This window comes from Pseudorca crassidens, chromosome 20, assembly GCF_039906515.1.
Source record: "Pseudorca crassidens isolate mPseCra1 chromosome 20, mPseCra1.hap1, whole genome shotgun sequence".
Taxonomy (NCBI): Eukaryota; Metazoa; Chordata; class Mammalia; order Artiodactyla; family Delphinidae; genus Pseudorca; species Pseudorca crassidens.
Window position 1 is genome coordinate 49,143,992 of NC_090315.1, and position 27,560 is coordinate 49,171,551.

At 49.7% G+C, this 27,560-nt stretch overlaps 1 protein-coding gene, 1 long non-coding RNA gene and 3 other non-coding genes across 9 annotated transcripts in view; 2 read left to right on the top strand and 3 right to left on the bottom strand.

The window, feature by feature from the left end:
* The window catches only part of LOC137215608 (uncharacterized), an 88,509-nt gene extending 83,146 nt beyond the window's left edge, over window positions 1–5,363 (bottom strand). Inside the window, exons 1-2 of one of the 2 annotated variants that reach the window (XR_010939347.1) lie at window positions 5,263–5,363; window positions 1,856–2,005 (exon numbers count right to left, since the gene is read on the bottom strand). This is a non-coding gene — a long non-coding RNA (uncharacterized lncRNA). The remainder of the gene's footprint in view (window positions 1–1,855; window positions 2,006–5,262) is intronic. The other variant, XR_010939346.1, reaches the window with a different exon arrangement.
* Window positions 1–27,560, top strand: part of VAC14 (VAC14 component of PIKFYVE complex) — a 207,416-nt gene that overhangs the window by 100,599 nt on the left and 79,257 nt on the right. For 2 of the 4 annotated variants that reach the window (XM_067721030.1, XM_067721027.1), the window contains exons 4-10: window positions 21,730–21,897; window positions 22,708–22,770; window positions 23,309–23,416; window positions 23,965–24,074; window positions 24,362–24,468; window positions 25,464–25,598; window positions 26,065–26,217. In XM_067721030.1, the coding sequence (XP_067577131.1) occupies window positions 21,730–21,897; window positions 22,708–22,770; window positions 23,309–23,416; window positions 23,965–24,074; window positions 24,362–24,468; window positions 25,464–25,598; window positions 26,065–26,217 (844 nt within the window). Of the gene's footprint in view, window positions 1–9,038; window positions 9,443–21,065; window positions 21,172–21,272; window positions 21,424–21,729; window positions 21,898–22,707; window positions 22,771–23,308; window positions 23,417–23,964; window positions 24,075–24,361; window positions 24,469–25,463; window positions 25,599–26,064; window positions 26,218–27,560 lie in introns of those variants that run through there. The other 2 variants (XM_067721028.1, XM_067721029.1) reach the window with 2 other exon arrangements.
* TRNAG-GCC (transfer RNA glycine (anticodon GCC)) lies at window positions 17,976–18,046 on the bottom strand. The gene has a single exon. It is a non-coding gene; the product is annotated as a tRNA-Gly (tRNA).
* TRNAG-GCC (transfer RNA glycine (anticodon GCC)) lies at window positions 18,670–18,740 on the bottom strand. The gene has a single exon. It is a non-coding gene; the product is annotated as a tRNA-Gly (tRNA).
* TRNAG-GCC (transfer RNA glycine (anticodon GCC)) lies at window positions 27,207–27,277 on the top strand. Its single transcript has one exon. It is a non-coding gene; the product is annotated as a tRNA-Gly (tRNA).

Genomic DNA, 27,560 nt, shown 5'->3' on the forward strand with positions numbered 1-27,560 from the left:
CCACATGCCGGGGCGGGGGGGCAACTAAGCCTGCGTGCCGCAACTAGAGAAGCCCTTGTGCCAGAACAGAGACCCAGCAGAGCCAAAATTTTTAAAAAAAAATTTTTTTAAACTACAGTGAAACATCAATATACACTGATAGAATGGAAGAGTTAAATTTAAACTACTAACATCATCAAGAGCTGATGTGAATGTAGAATAACTAGAACTGTCATGTGCTGCGGATAGGAAAACAAATGGAATAGCCACTTTGGAAAAAAGTTTGGCAGTATTTTAGAATGTTAAACATACACTTATCATATGACCTAGTAGTTTCATTCCTACGTAGTCACCCAGCAAAAATAAAGATCTACGACCTGTAGGCAAATGGTTAGAGCAGCTATATTGCTAATAGCCAAAGCCTGGAAACAACCCAAATGTCCATTAACTGGCTAATGGATAAACAGATTATGGTACATATGTATAATGGAGTACTACTCACACATAAGAAGGAATAAACTACTGATACATGCAACAACGTGGATGAATCTTAAATTCATTATGCTAAGTTAAAGAAGCCAGACATAAAAGGCATACAGAATTCCATTAACATGATGCTCTCAAAATGCAAACCTATAGTGGCAGATATCAGATCAGCAATTGCTAGAGGATAGGTATGGGGTCTGAGAATTGATAAAGGAGCATGACAGAACTTTATAAACTTACAGATTTCTATATCTTGATTATGGTGGTAGTTTACAACTGTTTACATTTATCAAAGCTCTAAGAACTATATTCCTAATAAAAGTGAATTTTACCATATGTAAATTAAGCTTCAATAAAACCGACTTTTTTAAAAAAGCAGCAGCCAGGAAAAAAAATAAAAGACATTACATACAGGAGAACAAAGATAAGAATGACTCCAAATATCTAACGAAAAACCTCCTCTCTCCCTGGATCAATAGATTTTGACTTACTGGGAGCTGGAAGGGAAGGTGAGGGCTGCGTTTGGTGGTCTTGGAGCCATGCAGTTTCCAAAACAGAAAAGTCTCCAAGATCCAGGTCTTCAGACCCTTTGAGCCACCGACCCCGCTGATAGTTCTGGACCCTTTGTCAGAGAAGTGCACATGTACACAAAGTTTTGTACTCAAGTTCCTCTCTCCTCCACTTCCCTACCCTCCAGTTCATCCCTGGATCTCTGCTCCCTGGGCTGAGGGTTTAGACTCATTAAAGGCAGTCCATTCACTCACATCAATTCTGTGACCCACAGTCGTTGTCACAGTATCTTAGCTCTGGAAGGTTCTCAGAAATCAACTTGGTTTACCCCTTCATCTTAAGGAGAAGCTTATGTTCTAGATGAAAAAAACTGCCTGAGGTCACATAGGGAATTAATATTTTTTTGGCACAAAACATGGTTCCTTTAAGATTAATTTTGCAGGTACATTCCCACACATTTTCTTTTGGGTGCACACAAATGCCCTCATGGGCTTCTCCCATGTGTTCTGTTTCTTTGTCTGTCTTTTCCTACTCATCTCCTACGTTTCCCTGTCCAAAACTGATTGTCATTTTGGGTCCAGTTCTCAGGCCCCTCCTTCTATGGTCACATGCCGCTACTCCCACTGTTCTCAAAACACTTAACCTTAAGCCCCAAGTGAGGCTGAGGTCAGAGCTGACTCTAAAGAGGAGTGGAGTAGTGGGGATTGATGCTTTGAAAGATGTGGAAGAAGAGACAAGATTCCAAACATCTAGGCAAGGAACTGGATGTGACAGAGGTAAGGAAGGAAAGGGCCAAGTCGGCCATAATACAAAACATGAGTCACACCTTTAAAGGAATATATATTAACTAAAAACATTTTCAAGTTAAAAAAACACTTACAGGGATTCTCTGGTGGTGCGGTGGTTGACAGTCCACCTGCCGATGCAGGGGACACGGGTTCGTGCCCTGGTCCGGGAAGATCCCACATGCCGCAGAGCGGCTGGGCCCGTGAGCCATGGCTGCTGAGCCTGCGCGTCTGGAGCCTGTGCTCTGCAACGGGAGAGGCCACAACAGTGAGAGGCCCGCGTACCGCAAAAATAAATCAATGAATTTAAAAAAATAAATTAAAAAAAAAAGTATGAAGGATCCAAGGGCCAAGAATAAATAAGGCAAAGAACAACTTGGTATAGGGAGTAAGGGAAGCAGTTAACCTATTGGATATTGACTTATTTTAGCACTAAAGTACTTAAAACACTGCTATATGTGCAGAGCTAGACACATGTGATAGACTAGAAAAGGTCAAAAACAAAACACATATATATTGAAGCTATATGGGAACATGACATTATCCAATTGGTGAGGAAAGGATGTCATATTTCAGGGGTTGGCAAAGTTTTTCTGTTAAGGGCCAGACAGTAATATATTAAGCTTTGAAGCCCATATAGTAAGTCTCTGTCACAACTACTCAACTCTGACGTTGTAGCACAAAAACAGCCAGACAACAAGTAAACAAATGGATGTGCCTGTGTTCCAACAGAATTTTATTTACAAAAACAGATGGTGAGCCAGATTTGGCCCATGAGCCAAGGTTTTCTCAACAGCAACGGAACAATGAAAGGGTTCTGGTAAAAGCTATTTATCACATCATACACAAACTAAGTTTCAGGTGAACTAAAGTTCTACTGTGAAAAAATAATGCTTGACAATAGAAATTATATTCAGGACACGTTATTTTTTCACAATAAAAATTATTTTAGGGTTTCCCTGGTGGCGCAGTGGTTGAGGGTCCGCCTGCCGATGCAGGGGATGCAGGTTCGTGCCTGCGTACCGCGAAAAAAAATAAAATAAAATTATTTGAAATATTCTAAAATATTGGACGCGCTGGGCCTGCGCGTCCAGAGCCTGTGAAATTGCGTTCAGGTCATCATGCTTTGCGTTTTTGCTTGGTGTAGTATTTCCAAAGGAAACCACAACTTCTTTAAAAGAAGTTATATGATTATGACTTCGTGAATGCAAATCAGTCTTCCCCCAATATCCTTTTCTCAAGTGGTCGTTATCTATCCTCAGTGGTACATTAGCTATTGTGCTTTTTTTTTTATTAGAGTCGTCAGGGCTTATTTTATTTCATTTTATTTTATTTTTTTGGCCGCGCATGCCGCATCTTCGTTCCCCGACCAGGGATTGAACCCGCCTCCCCTGCACTGGAAGCATGGAGTCTTAACCACTGGACTGCCAGGGAAGTCCCTGTGCTCTTCTGTAAGGAGAAAAATTTTACCTTATTTATTCCTTCCAGGTTCTACCTCCATTTTGTTGTGTCCTTTGTATTTTCTTATAAAAATTATTTGAGGGGGCTTCCCTGGTGGTGCAGTGGTAGGGAGTCCGCCTGCCAATGCAGGGAGCGTGGGTTCGTGCCCCGGTCCGGGGGGATCCCGCGTGCCGCGGGGCGGCTGGGCCCGTGGGCCATGGCCGCTGGGCCTGCGCGTCCAGAGCCTGTGCTCCGCGGCGGGAGAGGCCACAGCGGTGAGAGGCCCGCATACCGCAAAAAAAAAAAAAAAAAAAAAATATTTTAATATAAAACATCCAAAAAATTAAGCCACATAAATTATTTTAACTCCCTGTTGATCAAGAGTTTTATATGTATAACTGATTCACTTTGCTGTACACCTGAAACTAAATCAACTATACTCCAATAAAAAATTTGTAAAAATTGAATATCAAATTGAACTCTGAAATAAAAAAAGAATTTTCCTACTTTTTATGTTAACTCAAAAAGATATAAAATCTTACCAATGTTCTTCCTGTATGCCTGTGTGCCCATACCCTCATCTGTGAATGACCTTCCTGTAACTTTAGAAAGCTTTTCAGTGTCTTCCCTAAAATTCTTAACTCAGTGCTCATTTTGAAGCTATGCTACTAATGTATCTGAGTAGGATCCTATGGGGCCTTCCCAGCACAGATTCTCCCCTCCCCCATGTCCTCCACCTGCCTCTAGTTTGTAGAAAAGCTTCAGCCTCCTAGGCCTTCCCCAAGTCCCAAAGAACAAAATTTAATCAGAAGTGAGAAAAAACAGAAACAAAGGATAACAATCAAGCAAGACAAAATAATAATAGTTCAGCCATAAAACAAAGTCAAGGACCTTTAGCTCCTCAAGGGAGGAACTCAGATAATGTTCTGAGCTATATCCTTCGCGCTCTTTTGCAGATGCTGAAACACACACCAGGTGGAAGAAGTTAACTGCATGATGACCCAGACCAGTTGGAAGCAGAAGATTTAATGATATCGACTCCCAATTACCTCACCAACAACCAATTAGAAGAATGTCCATGAGCTGATCATACACCCCGCAACCCTCTCTCTCATCCTGTCTTTAAAAACCTTTCCCTGAAAGCCATCAGCGAATTTGGGCCTTTTGAGCATTATCTACCTTGACTGCTTGCTTGGTGCGTGCAATAAATGCTGCACTTTCCTTCACCACAACCCAGTGTCAGTAGATTGGCTTTACTATGCACGGTGGAGCAAATACAAGTTTGCTTTGGCAACACTAATACAACTGCTTCAGCCTTCTCAATCCCCACTTCCTTGAGAACTACAAATCTTAAAAGAACTCAAATTAAACGACGGCCATTTTTTACAAGTAAGACACTTAGCTACTTTCGCTGTTTAACTACTTCTACTTTTTAGAAAAATATAAATAAACCTCTAGAACTGGACTGAAGTCCTTCGGATATCCATACTTCAAAGTGGACTTTAAAACTCCCTGAAATCGGTATAAAATTTCTATGCGTCATATTCGAGTCAACAACTGAGACAAGAGCTTACATTTTTGTAGCGCTTTATACCGCGCTTCAAGTTGCTCAGGAGTCTTTTCCACACTGTCAAGGGCAGGTAAAAAGTTTCTGATAGTGTTGGTGATGGAGAGCCGGAGCAGGAGGCCGGATGGAGGTCGGGAGAGTCGGATGGAGGTCGGGAGAGTCGAGTACGCTTGGGGGAGGTGTAAGCATGGCAGGGTCGGAGGGTTGCTACTGGGGAGGGAAGGAACTGAGAGACACCGCGAAAGAAGAGGAAAAGGGAGCGTCAGGAGGAGCCTCCCTCCAGGGGCGACAAAAGAGGGGCGGGCGCGTTGTCTCTGACACGCGAGGAAAACGACGTGATAGAAGAACCTAGAGGCTGCGAGGAAGCGAACAGAGGGGCTGCCTCAGGGAGGGAAGCAGCCCGGCTGAAGCCCCCCATCTCGAGGCGGCTTGTTTGACTCAGCGTCCCTGCACCTCGGCCGCCCTTATCGTCCTTCTCCCCTCAAGGTCACTCACCACCGAGTTTGTCGGCTCCAGCAAGACGCCCAGCTCCACTCCGCACCTCACGAACTCCCGGCGCCACAAATTTAAATATGAGTTCCGGAGTCCCGCAGCCCGGAAACTCTCCCAGAGTGAAGGACGGATGGACCAATCGAAGCCCGGCTGGCTATAAATATAAAAAGAGGTGGGCGGGGCTAAGGGATGGGGTGGGACCAAACAGCGTTACCACGACGACGGCTTCGGGTGGGCGGGCTGTGGTGATAATGGCCAGAGGGCGAGACTCGGCGCGAAAAGCGGTCCTGTTAGGTGGTCCAGGTGGTTTGGGGCTGAGGCCGTCTCCTCAAGAGTAACCGTGGGCCTGTGCTAGGGTCACGCCACCGGCCTCCGTTTCCTTTAGCCTTCTCTCTCTCCAAACGACTTTCCTGTCCAGTTATAAAGTGAAAGATATTTCCCCAAGGTAAGCGTGTAGTACCACCACCCCTTGTTGGGTAAGGGGTAACGGAAACTTGAGTCCACTTTGTCTCCCGGGGAGCGGGTACTAAAAACAGAAAAAGGTGAAAATGTGGATTTCTAAACATTTAGTAATTTCTTACCGTGTGAATTTTTACTGTATCGTGCACATTTAGTAGTCTTTAAATATTGGGTGCAACTTGAGTTACAATTAAATTTACCATTCTAGTTCTTTCTGACCCCAAAATTCCATCTGACCGGTTAACGAACAAAGACCTGAATTTTTAAATTTTCTGTAACAGTCTCAAAGATTCTCTACCTTAAGTTCTTAATCTCACCTAAATCTGAAGGCGGATGGTAAAATGGGCAGGTGCTTTGAGTCCAAACCGTTAGAAGAATCAAACTAATTCAGCTGAGGCTCCTCCTTTCTTAGATCATCACTTGAATCTAAAATAATTGAAACCAGATGCCGAACATGGTTCGATGTGTATCTCATTCAATGCTGATGGTCTCACAGAGGTCTCATTTATGAAAGAAAGTAAACATTGTTGAAATGATGGGGGAGAAATAAGGCTTTCTACAGACAAGTAGTTCTTAGAAAAAAAAAATCTTACAGCTTTGAAACACATCTTGTAACAAACCACAAAGTTGTTGTTAAATTCTTGTCTCCAAAATCTAAAAGAAAACTTCAGCAGAACTTACTGGCTTATCAAGTAGAATTTCTTCCTCTACACTTAAGGCAGAGAAGCATTTATGAAAGCTTAGATCTATATGTGTTTAGATACCTGCCAATCCTTTTCTTAAAATTCCATCTTCAAAACCCCCTGCTAATGAACCAGCCAGCTGCATCTTCATCTGGAGAGTCAACTGGGGAAAGAGTCTCTTCCAAACTCTCTCAGTCTGTTGACAAAATTCATTTCCTTGCAGCCATTTGAAGTCCCATTTTCTTGGCAACTGACAACAGGGGACCGTTTTTAGCAACTACAGACCATTCTCAGGTCCTTACCAAATGACCTGTCATAAACAGTTACTGTTGTTACTGTTGACTTCTCAAGGTCAGCAGGAGAATCTCCCTCCCACTTAAAATCTCTTCTAATGGCTTTTAACTCCACACATGATTAGGTCAGACCCAGTCAGAATAATCTCCCTTTTTAGTAACTCACAGTCAGATGATTAGGGACCTCAATTACATCTGCAAAATCTCTTCTATATAACGTAATACTTGTTAGAATGACAGTCCATCATATTTACAAGACTCAATCACAATTGAAGGGAGGGGTTTTAGGGCATATACCTAAAAGGGAGGGATTCTTAGGGGCCATCTCAGAATTCTACCCACCTATAGCCCCTCGCTTGTGTCCCATAGATTCTGATCTGTGGATTGAGAATAACACTCCATTTTCAAAACTGTTATAAGCTTTAAGTGAGTGCTTTTCACTCAGAAAAAAGTACCACCAGTGTTATGTTCACATTGTTAAAAAAAAAAAAAGAACAAGCCCAAACTGAGTCACTCACTTGTGCTAAACCCACATCAGCAAATCAAGACTTAATATCTAACCTAATTGTAGTTTCAGCTTCTCCCAGGAATGTGACTTTTAACTAGTTTATCTGAAATTACCTGATCAGCTCTGGTGAGGTAATCTGCATGATAAACACCCCCCTTCTCCAAAAGATGGTGACATACCTGAACCCATCCACTTCCTTCCCAGCCCCCTCCCCCTTCTGCCTATAAAAGTCTTTGAAGCTCTTTGAAACTCCTGTCTGCTAGATGGGATGCTGCCAGAGTCATAAATTGTTGAATAAATCCAATTATATCCTCAAATTTACTCAGCTGAATTTTGTTTTTTAACAATATTAGTCCTCATTGGGTTCCACTGTGATATAGCCTTGTCCTAAGTTCCTGTCCGCTGCGGAAGCTTATGATAAGGAACTCTGATGCAGTAACAGGAACTCCCTGTTACTGTATCTTTAGCCACACTGAATCAATAAAGTGCTTTTAAAATTTTTAGCACATAACTTCAATTTCTGTTTCAGGATTTAGTGTGACACTTCAAAGCACTTGGAGGGGCTGCTTTCTAGTGGATCCATCTGGAGGCCTGCAAGCAACACATTTGGGGCTTCTGCTGTCTGTAACCCAGCCCTCCAAGGTAGCAGAGCATGATAACACATCCTGAGTCCCAAATGGTGGGGTGACAACCACTGTTGGTACCTGAGATTTTAGGTGGTAGTATAAGCAGGTAGAGTAGGGGGTCCCTGGAGAAAGAGTACCAGGCAAGGCTTTCTTGACATAAGAGAAGTGGCCTAAGCTGTTTTGTGACCTAAATCTGGCCACAATGCCTGCCCTGGAACAGGTCTCAGTAATCATTAAGGGAAGTAAGGGAATGCAAGAACAAAGGAAAAGCAGTCAAGTAAAACAGTTCAACTATAAAACAGAGTCCTAGTTCCTCCTCAAGGGATGTACATAACAATCTGATACGGTCTTTGAGTCCTGCAAGAACTAAGGCCCCCACCTAGGAGGAGGATGGAATGATGACGTTGACCCTCGTGACTTCAATCAACTAAAGCTTGGACTCGGTCGACTGTGGCCCGAATTCTATGCTGAATTCTCCACTGCTCAAGCCCCTTCATGAAAACCCATGTACCTTTAGCTTAAAACTTCCCCAAATTTGCTGTTGGGAGAGACACTGCTTTGGCAGAGATCACTGGTGTTCTCCTTACTTGCTGCAAGAAATAATAAATGCTTCCTTCTCCCTAACTTTGGCTTGGTTGTGACTTTTGGCTCAATACCCACCAAGAGGTGAACCCACTTTTGGGGTCACAATAGACAGATTATTCTGTTTTTAATTGCAATTCAAACCCATGATTATAGGGCATAAGCAAGGCTAAAGTAGGAATTTAAAATTTTTTAAAATTCGTTGATTAGAGAAAATATTTTTTAAATAATAGTACAAATGGCTAGGATATGGCAAAAATCAAGATGGTGTTACTCTAATTTGGGAATCATTGGCATATGAGAAACTGGCTGGTGACTAAGCAGTGGATGAAGTAGTGGATTCAGTAGATATAGAATAAATTATGCTAACCGAGTCAGGCTCCAAGAGCCCCTTCGTTCTCAGGAACGTGTACAAAAAGAAGCCCACCATGTTCCAAGCCTACCACGTGCAGGCAGTGGAGTACATGGTATTCACGCCCTACTAAGCAGGCCTCAAACCGTGGGGGTCTACAAGCAGAAGTGAGATGGGAGAAGGTGGAGCCTTGTGGGGGCGTGGCTAATCCACCTGCGGATGCGTGCGGGGGCGTGGCTGGCGAGGGGCGGGTCCTAGCGGCGGAAGGCGGAAGTCGGTGCAGAGTCACCTGATCTGAGTAACATGGCCGCTGCCCCATGAGCCCGGCAGGTGCTGGCCGGGAGTGGGTCTCGTGAGCTGTTTGGCGGCCAGGGGCAGGGGTACGGAGACGGGATCCAGGCCCGGGTTCCGAGGCGGCGCGCGGCGGCGGAGCGAGACAGGCGGCCCGGGGCGGCGTGGTCCATGAGCCGGCGCCGGAGGCAGCGCGGAGCCGCAGACTCCCCTAGCCCCGGCGCGGCCCGGGCTGCCGCGGGCTGAGGAGTCGCGGGGCTCCGGGGAACGCCCCGAGCTGCCACCATGAACCCCGAGAAGGATTTCGCGCCGCTCACGCCCAATATCGTGCGCGCCCTCAATGACAAGCTCTACGAAAAGCGGAAGGTGGCAGCACTGGAGATCGAGAAGTAAGAGCCGCGGGCACCCGGGTTGGTCGTGGAGAGCGGAGCCGGGACTCGTCCTGATTCTGCAGGGGTCCCGCTCTTCCGGGCAGCTCCTCACGCCTTTGCAGCCAGTGTTGGTACTCCAGGTTTCAGGCCCTTAGGGCCGTGCTTAAGAGCAGGAAATTGGCAGTCCCAGCTTTGCTTCTGACTGTGTGACGTGGGCCAAATTATTTAACCTCCTGGTACCCCGAAGGGGCTGCCGTGAGAACGAAGCAACGAAATGTATGCGTGGTGCTTTGCACAGTGCCTGGCACATGGTGCGTCCTCAGTGTGGTCTCCATGCAAACAAGCAAATCAGAGAGTGACCTCTGATGGGAGGGAGGTAGGAAGCATGAGAATTTGCTAAGGATGTTGACCTGCCTCATTTCTTACCCAGCTTCTGAGAAGTGAAAGGGACAGTAAGTTGACCAAGTGGAGAAATAAGCCAAAACCTCAAGGCTCAGAAGGGCTGTTTATCTCTGTCATATCACGCTTCCCTGAAAGTGAAAGAAGGAATTATTCTTGTTTCTGCACTCTTACTACACGTACAGCAGTACCCTCTTATCTGTGGGGGATATGTCCCCAGACACCCAGTGGATGCCTGAAACCTTGGATGATACCAAGCTCTATATATACTATGTTTTTTCCCATACATACGTATGTATGGTAAAGTTTAAGCACAGTAAGAGAATATCCTAATGACTGGCCTCACTAGCATTGCACTTTAGGGCCATTATTAAGTAAAATAAGGGCTATTTGAACATAAGCATTGCGATACCGACAGTCGATCTGATAACCCAGAAGCTACTAAGTATGTGGGTATCATATACAGCATAGATATGCTGGAGGAAGGGTGACTGATGTTCTGGTGGGATAGCACAATATTTCATCTCACCACTCTGAACCGCATACAGTTTAAAACTTAGAAATTGTTTATTTCTGGAATTTTCCATTTAATATTTTCTGACCTGCTGTTGACCATTGGTAACTGAAACTGGATAACGGGGTTCCATTGTATTTGTAACCATGATCTGACATTTTCCTTTTTTTTTTTTTAATTATAAAACAAGGTATTTAACTGCGAACATTAAGGTTTTTCTGCTGTTATTTTACATTTGTATTTTTTTTTCCAGCCAAATCGTTGTGATAAAGTCTGGTGGGTGGGTAATTTCAAAAGAGTAGAAAGAGGCAGGCTGTGAAACTGAAAGAATGCCAGTCTGGGCGTCAGGAAATATGGATTGTAGTTTTGCCCTCTCTAATAGGGTAGCCACTGGCCATGGGCGGCTATTTACATTTAAATTATTGAAGATAAAATAAAAATTTTATCCAGTTCCTCAGTCACACTGCCCATATCTGACATGTTCAATAGCCACATGTGGCTGTCAACTGCCATATGGACAGTGCAGATTGTAGAACATTTCCATCACTGCAGAATGCTTTGTACAGCTCTAATCTAGTCTGTTGTGTGATACTCATTCTTTGACCTCCAGTAAGTTCCTTAACTCAGGGTTTCTTAACCTCAGCACTACTGATATTTTTGGACAAATAATTCTTGGTTGTGGTGCGCTGTCCTGTGCATTATAGGGTTTTTAGCAGCATCCCTGATCTTTACCCACTAGACACCAGTAGCTTTCTGTCACTTGTACAACCAAAAATGTCTCCAGACACTGCCTAATGTCCCCTGGGGAACGGACAGTCACCCCGGTTGAGAACCACTGCCTTAACTGCTTTGGGTTTTAGTTTCCTCCTCAGCTAAAAGGTTTGGATTTTACTAAAAGGACCCTCCCCTTCAGCTCTGACATCCAGTATGTCCAGAACCACCTAGCTGCTTCTCTCATCAAGCAACACTTTCTTTTTCTTTTTCTTTTTTTTTTTGACTGCACCTTGTGGCTTGCTGGATCTTAGTCCCCTGACCAGTGTCCTATTTGATATGTTCCTCAGAGTATGTGTTTCACACCTTGCTCAGGGACAGAGGGACTTATTTGTGCTTCACCTGGGAGCTTTCTAGTGTCTCTGTTTATAAAGACACTGATCCTATTGGATCAGGGCCACACCTATATGACCTCACTTAACCTTAATTACTTCCCTTATAGGCCCTATCTCCAAATACTGCCACTAGGGTTGTATGAACTGAGGGGTGGGGGGGGACAATTCAGTCCATAACGTTGATCATTTTAAAAAGTGATCACGTGTAAAACACTGTCTGCCTTATTTGGGGGGAGGAGGATTTGGCCCTTGTACATCCCTCATCTCATTTATTTTGCGCAGCTGCCCTACGAGCTAGGTAGTGTTACCCCATTTCACAGATGAGGAAGCAGAGGCTCCTTGAGGGCAAGGAATCATCCCAAGCTTTCACAGCTAGAACCTGGATCTAAAAACTCAGGTTCTTCTGTCTCAAAAGGCTTCCCCATTACAATGAATGGTTTTCCCTTCCGAAAGCGAGACAAATACTTAATAAAATGTCATACTTGAACACCCCCATGGTAGTTTTAACTGCCACTTTCTGTTTTCTGGAAACCATCTATCTGCTCGGTTGGCAGAACCAGTACTGCATGGGGTGCTGGAGTGAGGGATTAAAATTCCTAATAAGAGGAGGGTGTTTTATCTTGATGACAGGCCTCTCAGACACTGAAAACGCAGAGATGGATGCTTGGCTCAACTGAAGGACCCCAGACTCTAGACTCTCAAGACCGGGCTGTGGTGGGTGACCAGGATCTGATGGCTAAATGTGTGAGCCTGTTGTGCACAGTTCTGGAGAGCCTTTACCCCACAGCCTGGCTCCAGCACGCCCACACAGCTTTCTCAAGGATAAGGCCCTGAGGCTAAGATTTTAGAATGGCTGTGGCAGGTTTTGCGGGCCCTGGGTGTCAGGGGTTATAGTCCCTGATGAGTCCCGAGGACAGGAATGGTGAGACCCTAGGCCCTGCTCTCCGGGAGAGTCTAGCGTGGGGGAGAAACGCCAGCAGGCGCTCTGATAAGTGTGGTGGGTGCTCCCTCACTGCGGTGACAGGGCCCTCACTGCAGGCTGGGAGAGATGATGCCCTTCGTGGTGACCAGGGATAGGCTCACTGGCAAGTCTCTGGTGTTCCTGAACTTTGAGTTCCTAAAGCCAGCAAATGGAGGTGCCCAGGCCCTGCGCCCTGAGAACACCGAAGCTCAAGGAGGGGCTCCAGGATCAGAGCTCCTGAGGGATGAGTCCCTGTCTGCTGGGGAAGGCAGGGTGGGGAGGGTGGCATGGGGAGCCGGGATCCCTGGGGCTCTGTGATCAGATCAGGGTTGAACTGCTGAGTTTGACCTGGCCTTTTTTAGCCTGCCATCTCTGTAGGGAGACACTGTTTATTACCAAGTGACTTCAGGCAGATTTTGGAGTGTGGGTCAGAATTCCACCCAGCAGATTGCCTCATCCAGGGGTGACAGACTGGCAGCCAGGGGCCGTGTCCTGCCGGCTGACCTGTTTGGTTTGGCCTGGATTGCAGGGTATTTTAAATCAAGAAATTTCACAGTGAAGTTCAGGTTTCTGGCTTCTATTAAAGAATGGGAAGATGTGGCTCTGTGCGGCCCACATTCCCATGTAGCAGTAGGGGACCCAGGGGCCCACCCTCTTCCCCCAGCCAGGACGTGGGCTCCCCAGTTTGCTTCCTGTGTTGGCAAGGTCACTACAGCCTGTCTTACCTCCCTTGGACTTCTCACTTGTGTCTCCTTCTTGGCTCCTGTAAGCATTTGAGTTTGTGACCTTGGGTTTAACCTCTCTGTGCCTCAGTTAACTCATCTTAAGAAAAAATTGCACTTTGCAAACATTATGCTAAGTGAAAGAAGCCAGTCACAAAAGGCCATGTATTGTATCATTTCATTTGTGTGGATTCATAGGCAAATCCACAGAGACAGTGTAGATCAGCGGTTGCCTAGGCCTTGGGGGAGGGGGGTTGGGGGGAAATGGGGAGTGACTACTAATGAGTACAGGTTTTCTTCTGCGGATGATTTTAAAAAGTCTAAAATTGATTGTGGTGCCACTTGCACAGCTTTGTGAATATACTAAAACTCACTGAATTAATTGTACATGTTTAAAGAGTGAATTTATGGCATGCGAATAATATCTCAATTTTAAAAAATAAGAGTGCCTGTAGGTTGTGTTACAGTTGAGGGAAGCGCTTATTCAGTGGTCTATTGTCACCTGAGATCCAAACATGCCTCCTGCTGTCTCCTTTACAGTTTTTCCACTGATTATACCCAGTGGATGGTCAGTATATTTTGCTACTTAACTAACTCTTGGGCCTTTCCTCAGAGGCAGATGTTCCGCTTTTCCTGTTTAGTTATTGGAGAGTAGTGAGCAAGTGGAAACCAGGTTACTTAAATACTCAGCAAAGCAGATGGAGGAGACGTTTACCTGCCAGATTCTCTTTGGGAAATCGCTGCCTGGATATGTTGCCTGATTACAGCGTGTTACATAGAGAACTGGGATGGTTCATCGGACTTGTCAAGAAAAAAAATGGCAGCCCGAAGTCCAGGCTGAAATTTTTACAGCATAGGAATAAACACAACTCTGGATTATCTTTCTGTCCTTCTTGGAGCAAGGAGCAAAGCAGGTTCTCAGTCAGCAGTTAATGAATGAATATGCTCTTGTTAGGCGTGTATAACATCACGGTTTGATTCTGATTTTGCACTAATAATGTTACATGGGCACATGCAGTACAAAACACATTATGTGCATTATTTTATTTAATTCTCTAAAAATAATACAAAGCCACAGCCAAGACTGGCTCCTCTGAAGACATAGGAATGTGCGTGCAATGGCAGAAACCTCTGCCACCTCCTGGCCGGGCCATTTGGACATCAACACATGAAATGAGATAGGGCTAAATGAAATAATGCATGTAAAGTGCCTGGCACCCAGGAGGCATCCAACAGGTGGGAGCTTTGATGTTTGAAGAGAGGATAATGTAACATGGTAGATTTCAGACCTGCTGTCAGAAAAATCTAGGTTTGATTTCTGCACCTCCCATCCATAAGTTGTGTGACCTTGTATGTTTCGTAACATCTCTGAGCCTCATTTCCCCCCATCTGTAAAATGGGTATTATAGTGCCTAGCTCTGTGGCTTATTTTAAGGTTTAAATGAGATAACACGTGTAAAGCATCCACCACATTACTAGCATGTAGTAAGTGCTCAGGAAATGGTTACTTCTTTCCTGCCTTAATGGTAGAAAACCAGCCCTAGACCTTCATTTCAGCATCTCAAGTGTGTACCTCATCTGTACGTACACCCGTGTGTGGAGGAGGAATGCTTCAGAGATGTCTAACACTAGACAGTGGCGAAAATGCATGGAGAAAGCTGCACTTCAGTTGGGGCCTGAGTTCTGCACGAGGGAAGCACCCTCTGTAATTGGGTGTGTGCACTTTGCAGCTGACGTGCTTTAAGAAGATGGGCGGGAGGAACTGGTGTACAGTTGAGGGGGCCTGGGCTTTGTAGGTGCCAAGGTTCAGATCCTCTGTGACCTCAAGAAAGGGACTTGGTTTCCCTGAGGCTCTGTTTCAAATCTAAATGATGAGATGATAATAACTACAGAAGGAGGTTGCTGTGAGGAATAACCAACCCCTGGAATACTTAGAGTGTGTTCCTGGGAAGTGGTCAGCTCCCCAGTCCTCATGCAGCCTGTGGTTGTCCCCGGGCTGCGTTACAGAGGCCGAGGGGCCCAGTGCGGGGCTGTGGTTTTGTTGCTGAGACGAGGCCCCAGGTTCTCCTTGGGTGAAAGACACATCCTGACCTGTCTGTGGCTCCTTCTCAATCAGGGAGAAGGTAGTCGTTGTGGCACTTTGTGAAGTTGAGAGCAGGGTAGAGAGCTTGGAGTTGGCCAGCATTAGGCGTTGTGCCTCCTGGGGAATGGGTGTTGCTACCATCCTGCGACACCTCTGACTAGTTGAGAATGGAGGCTCTGAGCAATCTCTAGAGGATACTTCGTCAGCCAGAGTTTTTAGAGAAATGAAGCAGAAGCAGATCTCTTCTCTGTGGCACAGAACAGCGATGCGTGTGACCCTAATGTCAGCAAAGGTCACTGGGACTTGTGATCTGGGCCAAATATTAACTTCAGAACTAGTTGAGATCCCCCAGCTGTGGCTCACAACGTGGAGATGAAAGAGGAGACGGGTGTTCTTTTGAAGAGACACTAGCCTGGAACTGGGGACGCCCGGACTTCAAACTTCACTTCCTCTGCTTCCCTTTGTAGTTGCTTTTTCTCTCTGCCTGTGCTCTGTGGAGAGACCAGGTCCTGCTGACGGGGGCTATTTGGGGCGCCCCCAAGGGGTTGGTTCACCCCTAGGCAAACGCATGTCAAGTCACATCCTGGCATCGGCATCTGTCCCCAGCCACGGCCCTGGGTACCTGGTCCTTCTCAGTGTGCGTTCTGAGATCCTGGTAGTGGTGCCCTTTGTCCCTCCTAACTTGAATAGTAAACTAGGGGTTTGGCCCATCCAAGTACAGTTCTGATTTACCCAACAGGTTAGGTGTAGATGAGCAGGCCACCCCTTGTCACCAGTACGGCAGCGTGGGGCTTTGCCCGTGTTTCCCTACAGCTTGCCCTGTGGCCCCGCCCACCGGCACAGATGGGTCCCTGGGCAGATGCTTACTGATTCCTCACTTACTGTGTGGGGAGCTCTAGACGCGGGGAGAGGGCTGGCGCTCAAGAGGCAGAGAATCGTGGCACCAGTCTGTCCTCAGGGACTCTGGCCTGGAGCTGTGGAGCTAGAAACATGAAACACGTGAGAAAGAACCCGTGACATTCCATGGTGCAGTGCTGGGCACAGACTGCGGGGTGGCCGAGTCCTTCAGCGTTCAGAGGAGGAGTGTTCCTTCCTGGGATGGTCGGGAAAAGCAGGGGGTTGGATGTGAACTGGACTTAAGGCTGGCTAGGATGTGGATGGGAGTGGGAACTTCCCCACAGGAAGTGTCCAAGGAGTAGCATAGCAGGGCCCAGTAAGAAGCCCTTACTGGAGAGGAAAGTTGTGCTGGGCAGCTGAGCAGTGAGACTGCAGAGGTCAGCCGGCCCTGTCTTGATCACCCTGACTGTCAGGTAGAGAGCGTGGGCTCGGGTCGTGGGACAGGTCTTCCTGCTGTGGCCCCAGAGGGGGCCACAGGGCCAGGCCCAGTGCTCTGAGAACTGGTGGTTTTGGTGAGAACATGTTCTCAGGGTTTCCCTCCACAGGGAACCACTGTTTGTCATTGTCTCGCTCTCCTGGACACTGATAATATTCTTCCTCCGAGAGCAGATAGAGACTTGGGGTTCCAGGCCCTCGGGAACTGAATGGGCCATTGTATTTGTAGTGGCCTGGGGTGCCCTGAGTTGCGTCCTGGTAAGATTCGGGGTGGGGGGACCTTGCAGCTGGTGTAGAGCGAACGGGAATGTCGGGGGGTGCTGAACACAGATATTCCCCTTGCCCATCTCCTCCCCCTTCAGGAGACCCTGTTACACTTGCCCGCTGTCACCCGTCGTTAGTGCCCCATTCCTCACGCTCTCCCACTGTTTGGTCTCTGTCAGCCTTTGCAGACTTCAGAGTTCCCTAAACGCTGTTCGAATCCCTACCACCCACTGCTGCAGATCACTCGTACCTTCCGTGGCTGCTCACGGCCACCAGAAGCAAAGGCCACTTCCTTTGCCAAGCACGTGAGTGGGCGCAGCCTCTCTGGCCCTGTCACCCACGTCTCCTCCACCTGTGTCCTTTGTGCTGCCAATCCAAGTGCCTCTCCTTCCTCTGAGCCTTTGTTCATGCTGTTCCCTCTGTCTGGGCTTCCTCACCCTGAATGAACACCTACTGATCTTTCAGAACCCCTTTCAAAAGCTGACCCTCATGAAGCCACACCTAACTCCCTCCCCATGAAAGCTGCCGCTTGTGCTCTTTCTCGCCTGCCCCCTCCTCACCTTGCACTGTCTTCACCAGATTTTTTTTCTCTGTTTTGCATGAAAGTCCTTGAGGCCTCTCTTGTTTCCCCTCCACGGGATTCTGGCAGAGAGCTCCTCAGGGGCAGGGAATGCATCCCCTTTGCTGTCTCTCAAGTGGGGAGGAGGGCCCTTTCCGGTGGCTCAGGGACCGTTTGTGACCTGAAACAAGGAGACAGGCGAGGAGGTGGTTCCAGGACCGGCTACCCTGCTGGCAGGGCTGGGTCTTTGCTGCCCTGCTGGAGCCTCATGAATGTCGTTACTCCCACTCTCAGGGCTGCTCTAACACCGATGGAGCAGAAACACACACGGCCTGGCTTCCCCAGGGGCATTGCAGTTAGCGTCCCCGGGCAGCCTGTCTGGGCAGGAGGGGAGGCACAGCTGCTTGCAGCGGCTTTGGTGATCCCCACATCCTGGACTCCTCAAGAACAAGGGGACGCAAGATCTAGGTCTCTGTGGTAAGGAAACAGTCGTGGAAAACTCAGGCTAGAAAAAAGTCATTCTAGGTTTTTCAGACTGTATCACCAATGCTGTAGGCAGTGTGAAATGTCAAATCCAGTCTCTTAGGATGATAAAAAAAAAAGTTTGCTGCTGCATTGGCTGGGAATCGAACCCAGGCCTCCCGCGTGGCAGGCGAGAATTCTACCACTGAACCACCAGTGCTCCAGCTGTGAACAGCTGTGTGAGCACCTCCCTTTAACCCCAGTCCTCTTGTCTGTACGCTGATTCACAGAATGGAAGGCCACATCAGCACAGCTGCAACGGCAGAGGCTTAGGCTCCAGAGCAGGAGAGAAGGCAGGAGGAGGCTGTGTGTGTGCGCGCACAAGCGCGCATGTGTGTATGTGTGTGCGTTATGTGTGTGCGTGAGAAGCTGATTTGCCTTCAGACGTCAGGACAGGAAGTAGAGCTCAAGTCGTTCCTTCTCAGTAGCAAAAAGCCCACTGAGACTCTGGGGACTTCCTCCTCTCTGAAGTGTGGGTCCTCCCATCCCACATTCACGTGGTGTGTTGAGCTGTTTTACAGCTCACAGGCTTCAGCACAGCTTCCTGCTGGAGACTGGCCAAGGCTGAGGGGGTGCAGCAGGAGTCCCTTTACGGGGGGAAGGGTCCTGCAGCCAGTGGTGCCTCTGTGGAGAAGCCAGCTGCTGTTCGTGCTCACGAAGCAGGGAAGTGCGCTCGGAGATTCGCAGCACCCTTGGCTGCTGCAGGCTGGGCGTGACTGAGGAGCTGGATCCTGCAGCAGGATCTCTGGGGGAGCTTGCCAGGAAGAGGCCAAAAAGCAGCACTGCATTGGCCGGGAATCGAACCCGGGCCTCCCGCGTGGCAGGCGAGAATTCTACCACTGAACCACCAATGCTCTGGCTGTTCTCTGGCACACCTGCAGGGCTTTTCTCAAGAGGCTGTGTCTGTCATGACAGTCAGAGGGCTCTGACACACCACTGGGCCCCGTCTGGCTGGTTTGTCCTGTTTGAGAATACAGCGGGTTTATGTAGAGCCATCCTTGCTGCGCCTTGTTACACTGCTTAGGGAGGGGGCGCTTATGGAACTGGCTTCCTCCCGGGGCCCTTGGTTCATCCACAGCCCTCAGCCCCCTGCGGTGGGCTTGGTGGAATCACACCCTATAAAGATCAAAGCAAGAGGGCCCTCACAGACCATCTGCATAGCCCCTTCCTGGATCCCTGTTTCTGCTCCCACATCCGCCAGCTCAGGAGTCAGGCCTGTTTGATTCACCTGTGGCCACAGTCCCAGGCACAGAATAGATGCCCCCATGACTTGCGGGATTGAATCTTTATCAAGCCCTGTAATCCCCATTGAACAGCCTTTTTACAGGAGTGGTCACAGCCTCACAGGACAGCACATTTAGTTAAACAACGCTAATTACTAGCAGGTTCCTGACACCGAGCTGGAACCACACAAACTAATTAATACCTTTTGAACTTGACTGTCCTTAAAATTCCTTGAGCCAGCTTGAGACCCCCATTTATGCCATAGGCGAGCAGTATACCTGCTGTGATGGGCACAGAGCAATTAGGCAATGAGTCCAGGCAGCTACTTTGAAAAGTCTGTGATCTCTAGGCCTCCCTCGTCACACCTTCAGCTGCTGCATGGGTCCTAGTCCCTCCCACCTGATGATGGGACAGTCTCCCCCTTCCCATCCATCTCATGGCTTCTTAAAACACCCTTTGACCATCTCTTCAAAACCCGTAAACAGCTTCCCTGTCACCCACGATGTGAGATCCCTTCTCCTGAATCTGAGCTGCCGGGCCAGCTCATCCCAGTTGATTTCCTGCTGTTCTCTGGACCCCAGGCAAATTTGGCTATTTTTCTCTCCTTGCCTTTGCCCACACATTTCCTCCTGCCCGGAACACCTGTTTCCTTCTCTCAGGGTCTCTGCCTCCTCCGAGGTCCAGCTCAGTTCCCACTCCTGGGAAGATGTCCCTGACCCCCAGGCCGCAGCTCCCCAGTGGTTATCTGGGCCCCTCATGCCACCGTTGGCCCTCAGGAGGCTTCTCACTGCAGAGATGCTGTGAGCCTCCGAAGGGCAGAGTGTCTTCACGTCCACTGGGCTCTGAAAGGAGACCCTGGTGCCTGACGGAGCTGGGCCTCCCTGTGCTCGCCTCCATTCGGGCAGGGCCTGCCTTGGGAGCATCCCCCCAGGGTGACCACAGGCGCTGCCTCCCTCAGACCCCCTCTCCCTGCTAGCATCACCCCCCAGGTGGGCACCGTGCAGGCGTCTCTACCCTTCCTGCCCTGTCCCCTCTCCCTGCTGCTTCCCACTGCTTCGGCCGAATTTCAGGCCCCCCTTCCTGACCCTGATAGCTGCGGTATTCTCCCTTGGAGATATTTCAGTCTCCCTCTGTCAAACCATGCCACCCCCACCCGAGGCAGCCTCTCTGGTCAAAACATAGACATAAATGTGTCACCCCATTGCTGGAAACCTTTCACCGGCTCGTCTTTTCCTTTTGTGTGTGTGTGTGTGTGTGTGTGTGTGTGGTGTGTGTGTGTGTTACGCGGGCCTCTCACTGTTGTGGCCTCTCCCGTTGCGGAGCACAGGCTCCGGACGCGCAGACCCAGCGGCCATGGCTCACGGGCCCAGCCACTCTGTGGCATGTGGGATCTTCCCGGACCGGGGCACGAACCCGTGTCCCCTGCATCGGCAGGCGGAGTCTCAACCACTGCGCCACCAGGGAAGCCCTCGTCTTTTCCTTTAACTGTCCCCAGCCACCCCTTCCACACACTGGACTCCTCACCCTTCCCTAAATACACCATGTCTTTTCGGGGCCCCCGCCTTTAGCCAGGCTCTTCCCTGTGCCTGAGGTTCCCTGCCTTCCTTTCTTTACCTGGAAAAGGCCTGGTAATGGTACTAAGATCCGACTCAGATGGCACCTCCCCGTCAGCCCAGGGAGACTTAACCTGCGGCGTTCTTGCTTCTGTGGTGTTGCTTGTGTCATGTTGCTACACATCCTTGTTTGTTTGTGGATCCCCAGAAACAATGACACAGACACAGAGAACCACTTGGGTGCATGAGCTGCTTGCAACACTGAGCAAGTATTGAATGAAGACGGTGGATCACTACAGTTTTGGGGCCCCAGAAGGACATTCACTTGCATTCTCTCAGATTCCCAGAAGTGAGATTGCTCACTGTTCTTCATTCCGTCATAGAAAAAGGGAAACGGAGACCCAGAAAAGGGAAAGGACCGTGACCCAGCCAACGCCTCCCAGTCAGCAGCAGAACTGGGAAAGCCCTGCCCCGAGATGCCTGACTCCCAATTCCTCTTTCTAAACAGGTCATCTCCCTCCCTCACCCCAGCCCCGGGCCCCAGAGCCGGCAGTAGCAGGAGCAGCCTGATCCCACTGGTCCTGCAGCCCCTCTCTGCTTCCTCTGCAGGCTGGTCCGGGAGTTCGTGGCCCAGAACAACACCGTGCAGATCAAGCATGTGATCCAGACGCTGTCTCAGGAGTTTGCCCTGTCCCAGCACCCGCACAGCCGGAAAGGGGGCCTCATCGGCCTGGCTGCCTGCTCCATTGCGCTGGGCAAGGTGAGCCCTTCTCCTGGAGGGACGTACACACTAGCCAGGGCCTTGACCCTGACCCCCGAGCCCCAGCAGGGTGTTGCAGACTTGTGATTTCTTTATTGCCATTCTCTCCACATCTCAGACCTCAAGGCTGGCTCTGTGGCCTTGCACCCAGGGTCCTGGGCGTGATCCCTATCCCAGGAAGCTGACTTGCAAAGGGTCTTTCAGCCCAGCCCTCACTCGAGGGCCTGAGCGTCTCCAAGGGAGCCGAGGGCTGGGTCCCCGAGGTCTGACCCAATCTGAGCTGCTTCTGCTTCTACCCCATCGCAGGACTCGGGGCTCTACCTGAAGGAGTTGATTGAGCCGGTGCTGACCTGCTTCAATGATGCTGACAGCAGGCTGCGCTACTATGCGTGTGAGGCCCTCTACAACATCGTCAAGGTGGCCCGAGGCGCTGTGCTGCCCCACTTCAACGTGCTCTTTGACGGGCTGAGCAAGGTGACCGCTCCTCACTCGACTGGGCTGAGCTCACCCAACACACCTGACTTGACCTTTCGGGACCTTGAGTGCTGGCCTCCCTTTTCCCAGATGCAAGGGGAGCAGATAAGCACATGCTGCCAGGGGTGCTTGTTGTCTGTTCAATCTAATGATATATTTTTAGATGGGCTTGTAAATATTTATGTTTGTTTTTCCCCCACACCTCTATTAATTTATCTTTAGTGCATTTTACAAAAGCATCAGTCCACCACAAATTGGAGGGGAAAAAACAGTCATTTGAGAGCACTGACCTCCCTTATAGAAGGTGAAGGTGGTGATTCCATAGTACAGACTGTATTTCCCCTGCAAGGAGAGCGTAGCCCATAAGCTCTAGAAAAAGCTCTGCTTAGAAAGGCTTTGGGTTCCCTGATAGCTTATCGGCACCTCTCTCATCGTCATGGAGTTCTCCTCCCTGAAGTCGTTTCTAGAGGATTAACCTCACAGCTGATCTGTCCCCTCCTCCAGGAGTGGAGAGAGGACCCAGCACTGTACGATTGGAAAGCCCTGAGGAAGGCCAACGGGAAGCAACCACCTGACTGGTGGCAGCAGGTCCCAGCGGTCCATGAGCAGAACGGGGGTCTGCCACATCTCGGCAGCATTGCCAAGTTCTGCTTTACCCCCTTGCCTCCCCTGCCTGTCTTGCATCTGTGCACTGAGAGAGGTGCCTATGCGATGTTCAGGCTGCCCCAAGGCCTTTGCTGTTGGACTTCAGTGGATTCCTTGTCTTATATATTGACAGTGACCCTCTCTCCACCTCTGTCTCTCTCATAGTTGGCTGCTGACCCAGACCCCAATGTGAAGAGCGGCTCTGAGCTCCTAGACCGCCTCTTAAAGGTACTTGTACTTGGTCCCCACTCTTATTTTTAGCTTCTGTTTCCTCCATCTGTCTGTACAGCTTATAAATTCTATCATTGGGATGCTCTTCGTAATAAAAAAAAATTTTTTTTCATTTACATACAGTTAATGGAATAGTGTACAGCTCTATGATGAGAGTATAGAGTTATGTCAACAGCAGGATCAAAATACAGAACCATTCTGTCCCCCTAATGGCCCCTCATGCCGACCCCACCCTGCCCCCAGTGACAGGGCAGTTTATGCTCAGCTCACCAGGGCATTCGAGCCAGACCACAGAGATGCAGGGTTTTGCCTTTTGATTAGTTCTCTCGACCTTGATTCCTGCTTTCAGTGCATCCTTTTTGCTGGTCCTTCGGCCTGTGTGAGGAGGGATGCTCCGGGGGCCTCTCCTGCCTGACTCAGGCTCCGTCATCTTCCTCTGTGTCCGCCTGACCCCTGGAGCCAGCCCGGGCCGGGGATTCAGCCAGGTCAGGCAGCCCCGCCCCCAGCAGGCAGCTCTCATGCCTTTGACCCACAGGACATCGTGACGGAGAGCAACAAGTTCGACCTGGTGGGCTTCATCCCCTTGTTGCGGGAGAGGATTTATTCCAACAACCAGTACGCCCGGCAGTTCATCATCTCCTGGGTAAGATCCGGCCCCGCGACGCTCCTTCTCCAGCTGTAGGGAGCCTCTAGTTGAGTGAGGTCTGCTCTCTGGCTCACCTGGGCACTTCCTGTGGCTGCGGGGGTGCCTCACTGTTATCCCTCTAGGAGCCAATGACATCAGATCATCCGAAGACACATGTATTCAGCTTTGCCCCCAAAGCCCATCACGTTTGCCTCTGCAGAGGATGTGGTTCCTTCCTTGTCTCCGGAAACACCCAGATTTACCTTTGAAGCCAGCTGTGCTCCTCCAGCTGTCACACCTCTTCTAGCCTTGCCCACCTTTCCCATGGGTTCCCTCCCGCACCCCCCGCCCCGCCCCCGGGCATCTGAACTGCCCTGGGGTTAAATTGCCGTTCCCCTGCCCATTGAACAGAAACAACAACTACTAGCACCTGCTCCCCCACGGGACACTGCCGTGAAAAGATGCCTCAGCAGGGCCCCTTCTCGCTGGCCAGTCCAGAGGATGGGCGAGGAGATGCAGGTTCTCTGGCTGGTGACTTTCCCTGATGGTTTCCTCCCCTGGGGCAGATCCTGGTTCTGGAGTCCGTGCCAGACATTAACCTGCTGGATTATTTGCCGGAGATCCTGGATGGACTCTTCCAGATCCTGGGCGACAACGGCAAAGAGATTCGGAAAATGTGAGTGGAGGAGGAGAGGGGCAGGCGGCTGCAGGGGCCCCTCGGCGCGTACGCATACCCCACACCCAACAGACAGGAGGCGGCAGGAGAGCACAAAATTCACCGTCCTCTTCCTGGTTCGTGTGCTTCCTGCTTTGAGGAGCTAGGAGATCATCCACCCCCAGCCTCGGAAAAATGTCCATGTGACAAGTGTGTCCCACAGAGCACAGCAGACGTGGCACCACTGGTGGAGACTCCTCTGGCTCTGGCTGCATGAGCTGTCTCCTTTCTCCTTTGCTCATTGGTAGGTGTGAGGTGGTCCTTGGAGAATTCTTGAAGGAAATTAAAAAGAACCCTTCCAGTGTTAAGTTTGCTGAGATGGCCAACATCCTGGTGATCCACTGCCAGACCACGGGTGAGTGTGTAAAGGCCCCAAGGCCACCACCACCTCCTCAGAAGCACCTTTCTGTCTCCCCATCTCAGAGAGAGTCCTCCTGGGAGTGTGAATCAGTGTGACAGCGGGTCCTGGAGCAGTGGGTCCTTGTGGGAGAGATTCTGATTCTGTCAACATGGAGGCCCTTTCACTTGGTCTGACCCTAGAGGGGAGTCAGATCTGGAGGCCTTCTTGCTGGCAAGCTTGCCATTAGCACTGTGATTGAAATGCTTGGAGATTGAAGTCGTGTATCTCTTTGCTTCTACTGAGTATCAAGCCACCACAAAATGCAGTTACTTCACATAGCAGCCCCTTGGTATTGTCCGGAGTCTTCGGTCAGCTGGTGGCCCTGCTCCCCTGGGCCGGGCTCAGCTGGGCTCAGTCATTTGCCTACAGTCAACTGGAGGGTCGGCTGAAGTGTTACTCATGGTCAGTGGTGTCACTCATGTCTGGCTGTTGCCAGCTGTCACGTGTGGCAACAGGAACAGTCGTTCCAGGTGTCTCATCATCCAGTGGGTTAGCCCAGGTGCATTCACATGGCATCAGTGGATTCCGAGAGGCATGATAGACGTGAGCAAGGCCTCTAAGGCCTAGGCTTGAACCAGGCACACCATCACTTCTACCACCTTCTCTTGGACAAAATAGCAGGGCTGGCCCAGATACCAGGACGGGGGAAGTAAACTCCAGCTCCTGATGAGAGAAGCCACAGAGCTCCATTACAGGGGAGTGGACACGGGGGGGATAGAGAATTGTGGCTCCTCTTACAATCAGCCACAGGGTTGTAATTCCATGTCACCCTGGTACCTGTATGTTCCTTTGGAAGGAAAAAGCAAGGGCGAGAGTATTGGTGAGGCTCAAAGCTGTGCCAGCCCTCAGGTGCCCTCCAGTTCTCCAGTCCCATTTGTGGACATGGTCAGTGGGAGGGGCGCTCTGGCTGCTCATGCGGACCCCCTGGAACCCACCAATTCCCCTTCCAGACGACCTGATCCAGCTGACAGCCATGTGCTGGATGCGGGAGTTCATCCAGCTGGCCGGCCGGGTGATGCTGCCCTACTCCTCTGGGATCCTGACCGCTGTCTTGCCCTGCCTGGCTTACGATGACCGCAAGAAGAGTATCCTTCACTCTGGAGAGAGGAAACAAGAGCAGCCCCAAAGGGGGCCATAAAGTTGCAGGACCCTGGAGTGGGCGATGGGGGCTCCCTTAGGATCCATCATACCTCCACATTTCCCCAGGCATCAAAGCAGCAAGAGGTGGAGCTGAACACGGACAGGGAGAGCCAGGGCAGCACTAGGGACGTGGTGCTAATGCCGCCATCCCCAAACCTCACCTGGTTACTTACAGATCTGGAGAGGCTCTCGCAGGTCCCAAGGTGCCAAGTCTTTGAGCTCACACTGCCCCGCGTTGGGTGGAAGAAATCCTATTGATGAGAGGTGCACCAGGAAGGGCCCCTGTGAGGAGACGTAGGAGCATCTTGCGGGGACCCCAGCGTGGCAGGGAGAGCAGGGACTCAGTTCAGCCTACCTGTCTTCCCACTAACATACCCCTGGATCAGGCTGCTCCTTACATCAGTGGATCAGGCATCAAGGAGGTGGCCAACGTGTGCAACCAGAGCCTGATGAAGCTGGTCACCCCCGAGGACGACGAGCCCGACGAGCCCAAGCCAGTGGTTCAGAAGCAGGCAGAACCCAACCCTGATGACTCGTCGGCAAAGCAGGAGGGAGCAGCCAGTGGTAAGTGGTCTCTGCCTCCTGCCCCTCACCTCCCAGGGAGGGCCACGGGGACCCAGAGGCTGTAGAACCTGACCTGGGGCCTCACTCAGCCAACCAGGGCTGCTTTCCAGATCTTAACTCCCGATTCCAATAACAGCCCAGTGAGGTGGGAACTGCTGTTACCTTCATTCTACAGATGGGCGCAGGGAAGATAAGTACCACCGCCAGGATCTGGCAGTCTGGCAGCTTTGAACCCTGGCAGTCTGCCTCCAGAACCCATAGCTCTTCACCCTTTCTGCCTCAGAGAGCATTAATGCTTTCTTTACTCTTTTTCTGGGTTCAGCTATAGTCGATGTAGAAAGGTTTGGAGCATGGCAGGAGTACAGTCTGCAGGGTTCACTTGAGTCTTGGCAGTAGACATCCAGTGACTCGGAAGCTGGCTGCCTTTCCTGTGCCAGTCATTCTCAGGGTGGGAGGGTTAAGGAAGCTCCAGCTGTGGTTTATTTGGTCCTTGGGAATTCTGCTCTCCTTCAAACTCCTTTAACATTAACGTCTTGTTTATCCTTAACATGAAGAAAACCACTTTTATGCCGATTGGAGTCTGGAGTTTGACTCTAAATGTTTTCTAGAACTCTAGGCTTTTCTAATCTCTTGGGCCTCTGTCGTCTCTGAGATGTCACCAATCAGCTCTGGAGTGATGTTCTCCTTTCCAGAGTCAACCAAAGAGTAAATTGATGCAGAAACTACTCCGATCTTTAAGGCTAACAGACTGAGGCCTGGAACCTGCCCCGCAGAAGCCAAAAGAATTTCTAAAGCCTTTTCCTCTGTTGCCTTTCATCGGAGCAGAATGTCAGGCATGTGTGCGCCATGGGCCTCCTCCCATGGATTTGGCCGGCAGAATGGAGCAGCATTCCATGCTGGACCATCTGAGGTGTCAGGTTACAGCAGTGCCAGTGCCACTGTGAGCCAGAGCAGCAAAACAGCTGTGGGCAGAGTGGCATTCAGCTGGAGCATTGGTGGTTCAGTGGTAGAATTCTCGCCTGCCACGCGGGAGGCCCGGGTTCGATTCCCGGCCAATGCAGCTCATTTAACCTTTTATTTAGACAGTTTTCCTAAGCATTCCTAAAAACAGCTCCCGGCTCAGGAGAATCTTATCCTAAATCAGGATACATTCAGGCAGCTTGCTTTCAGGTTTTACTGCCTCATAAACAGCACTTCAGCAGATGCAGAGCTCACGTTATAGTAGTTGCTAGAGATGACTGCAGCTAACTCTGGGGCTCCACATCCACTCCAGACGCGCTCAGCTTGTAACTAACCACCACTTTACGAAGGTACCAGCAATCCAAGAGAGTCAGGATTTAGTT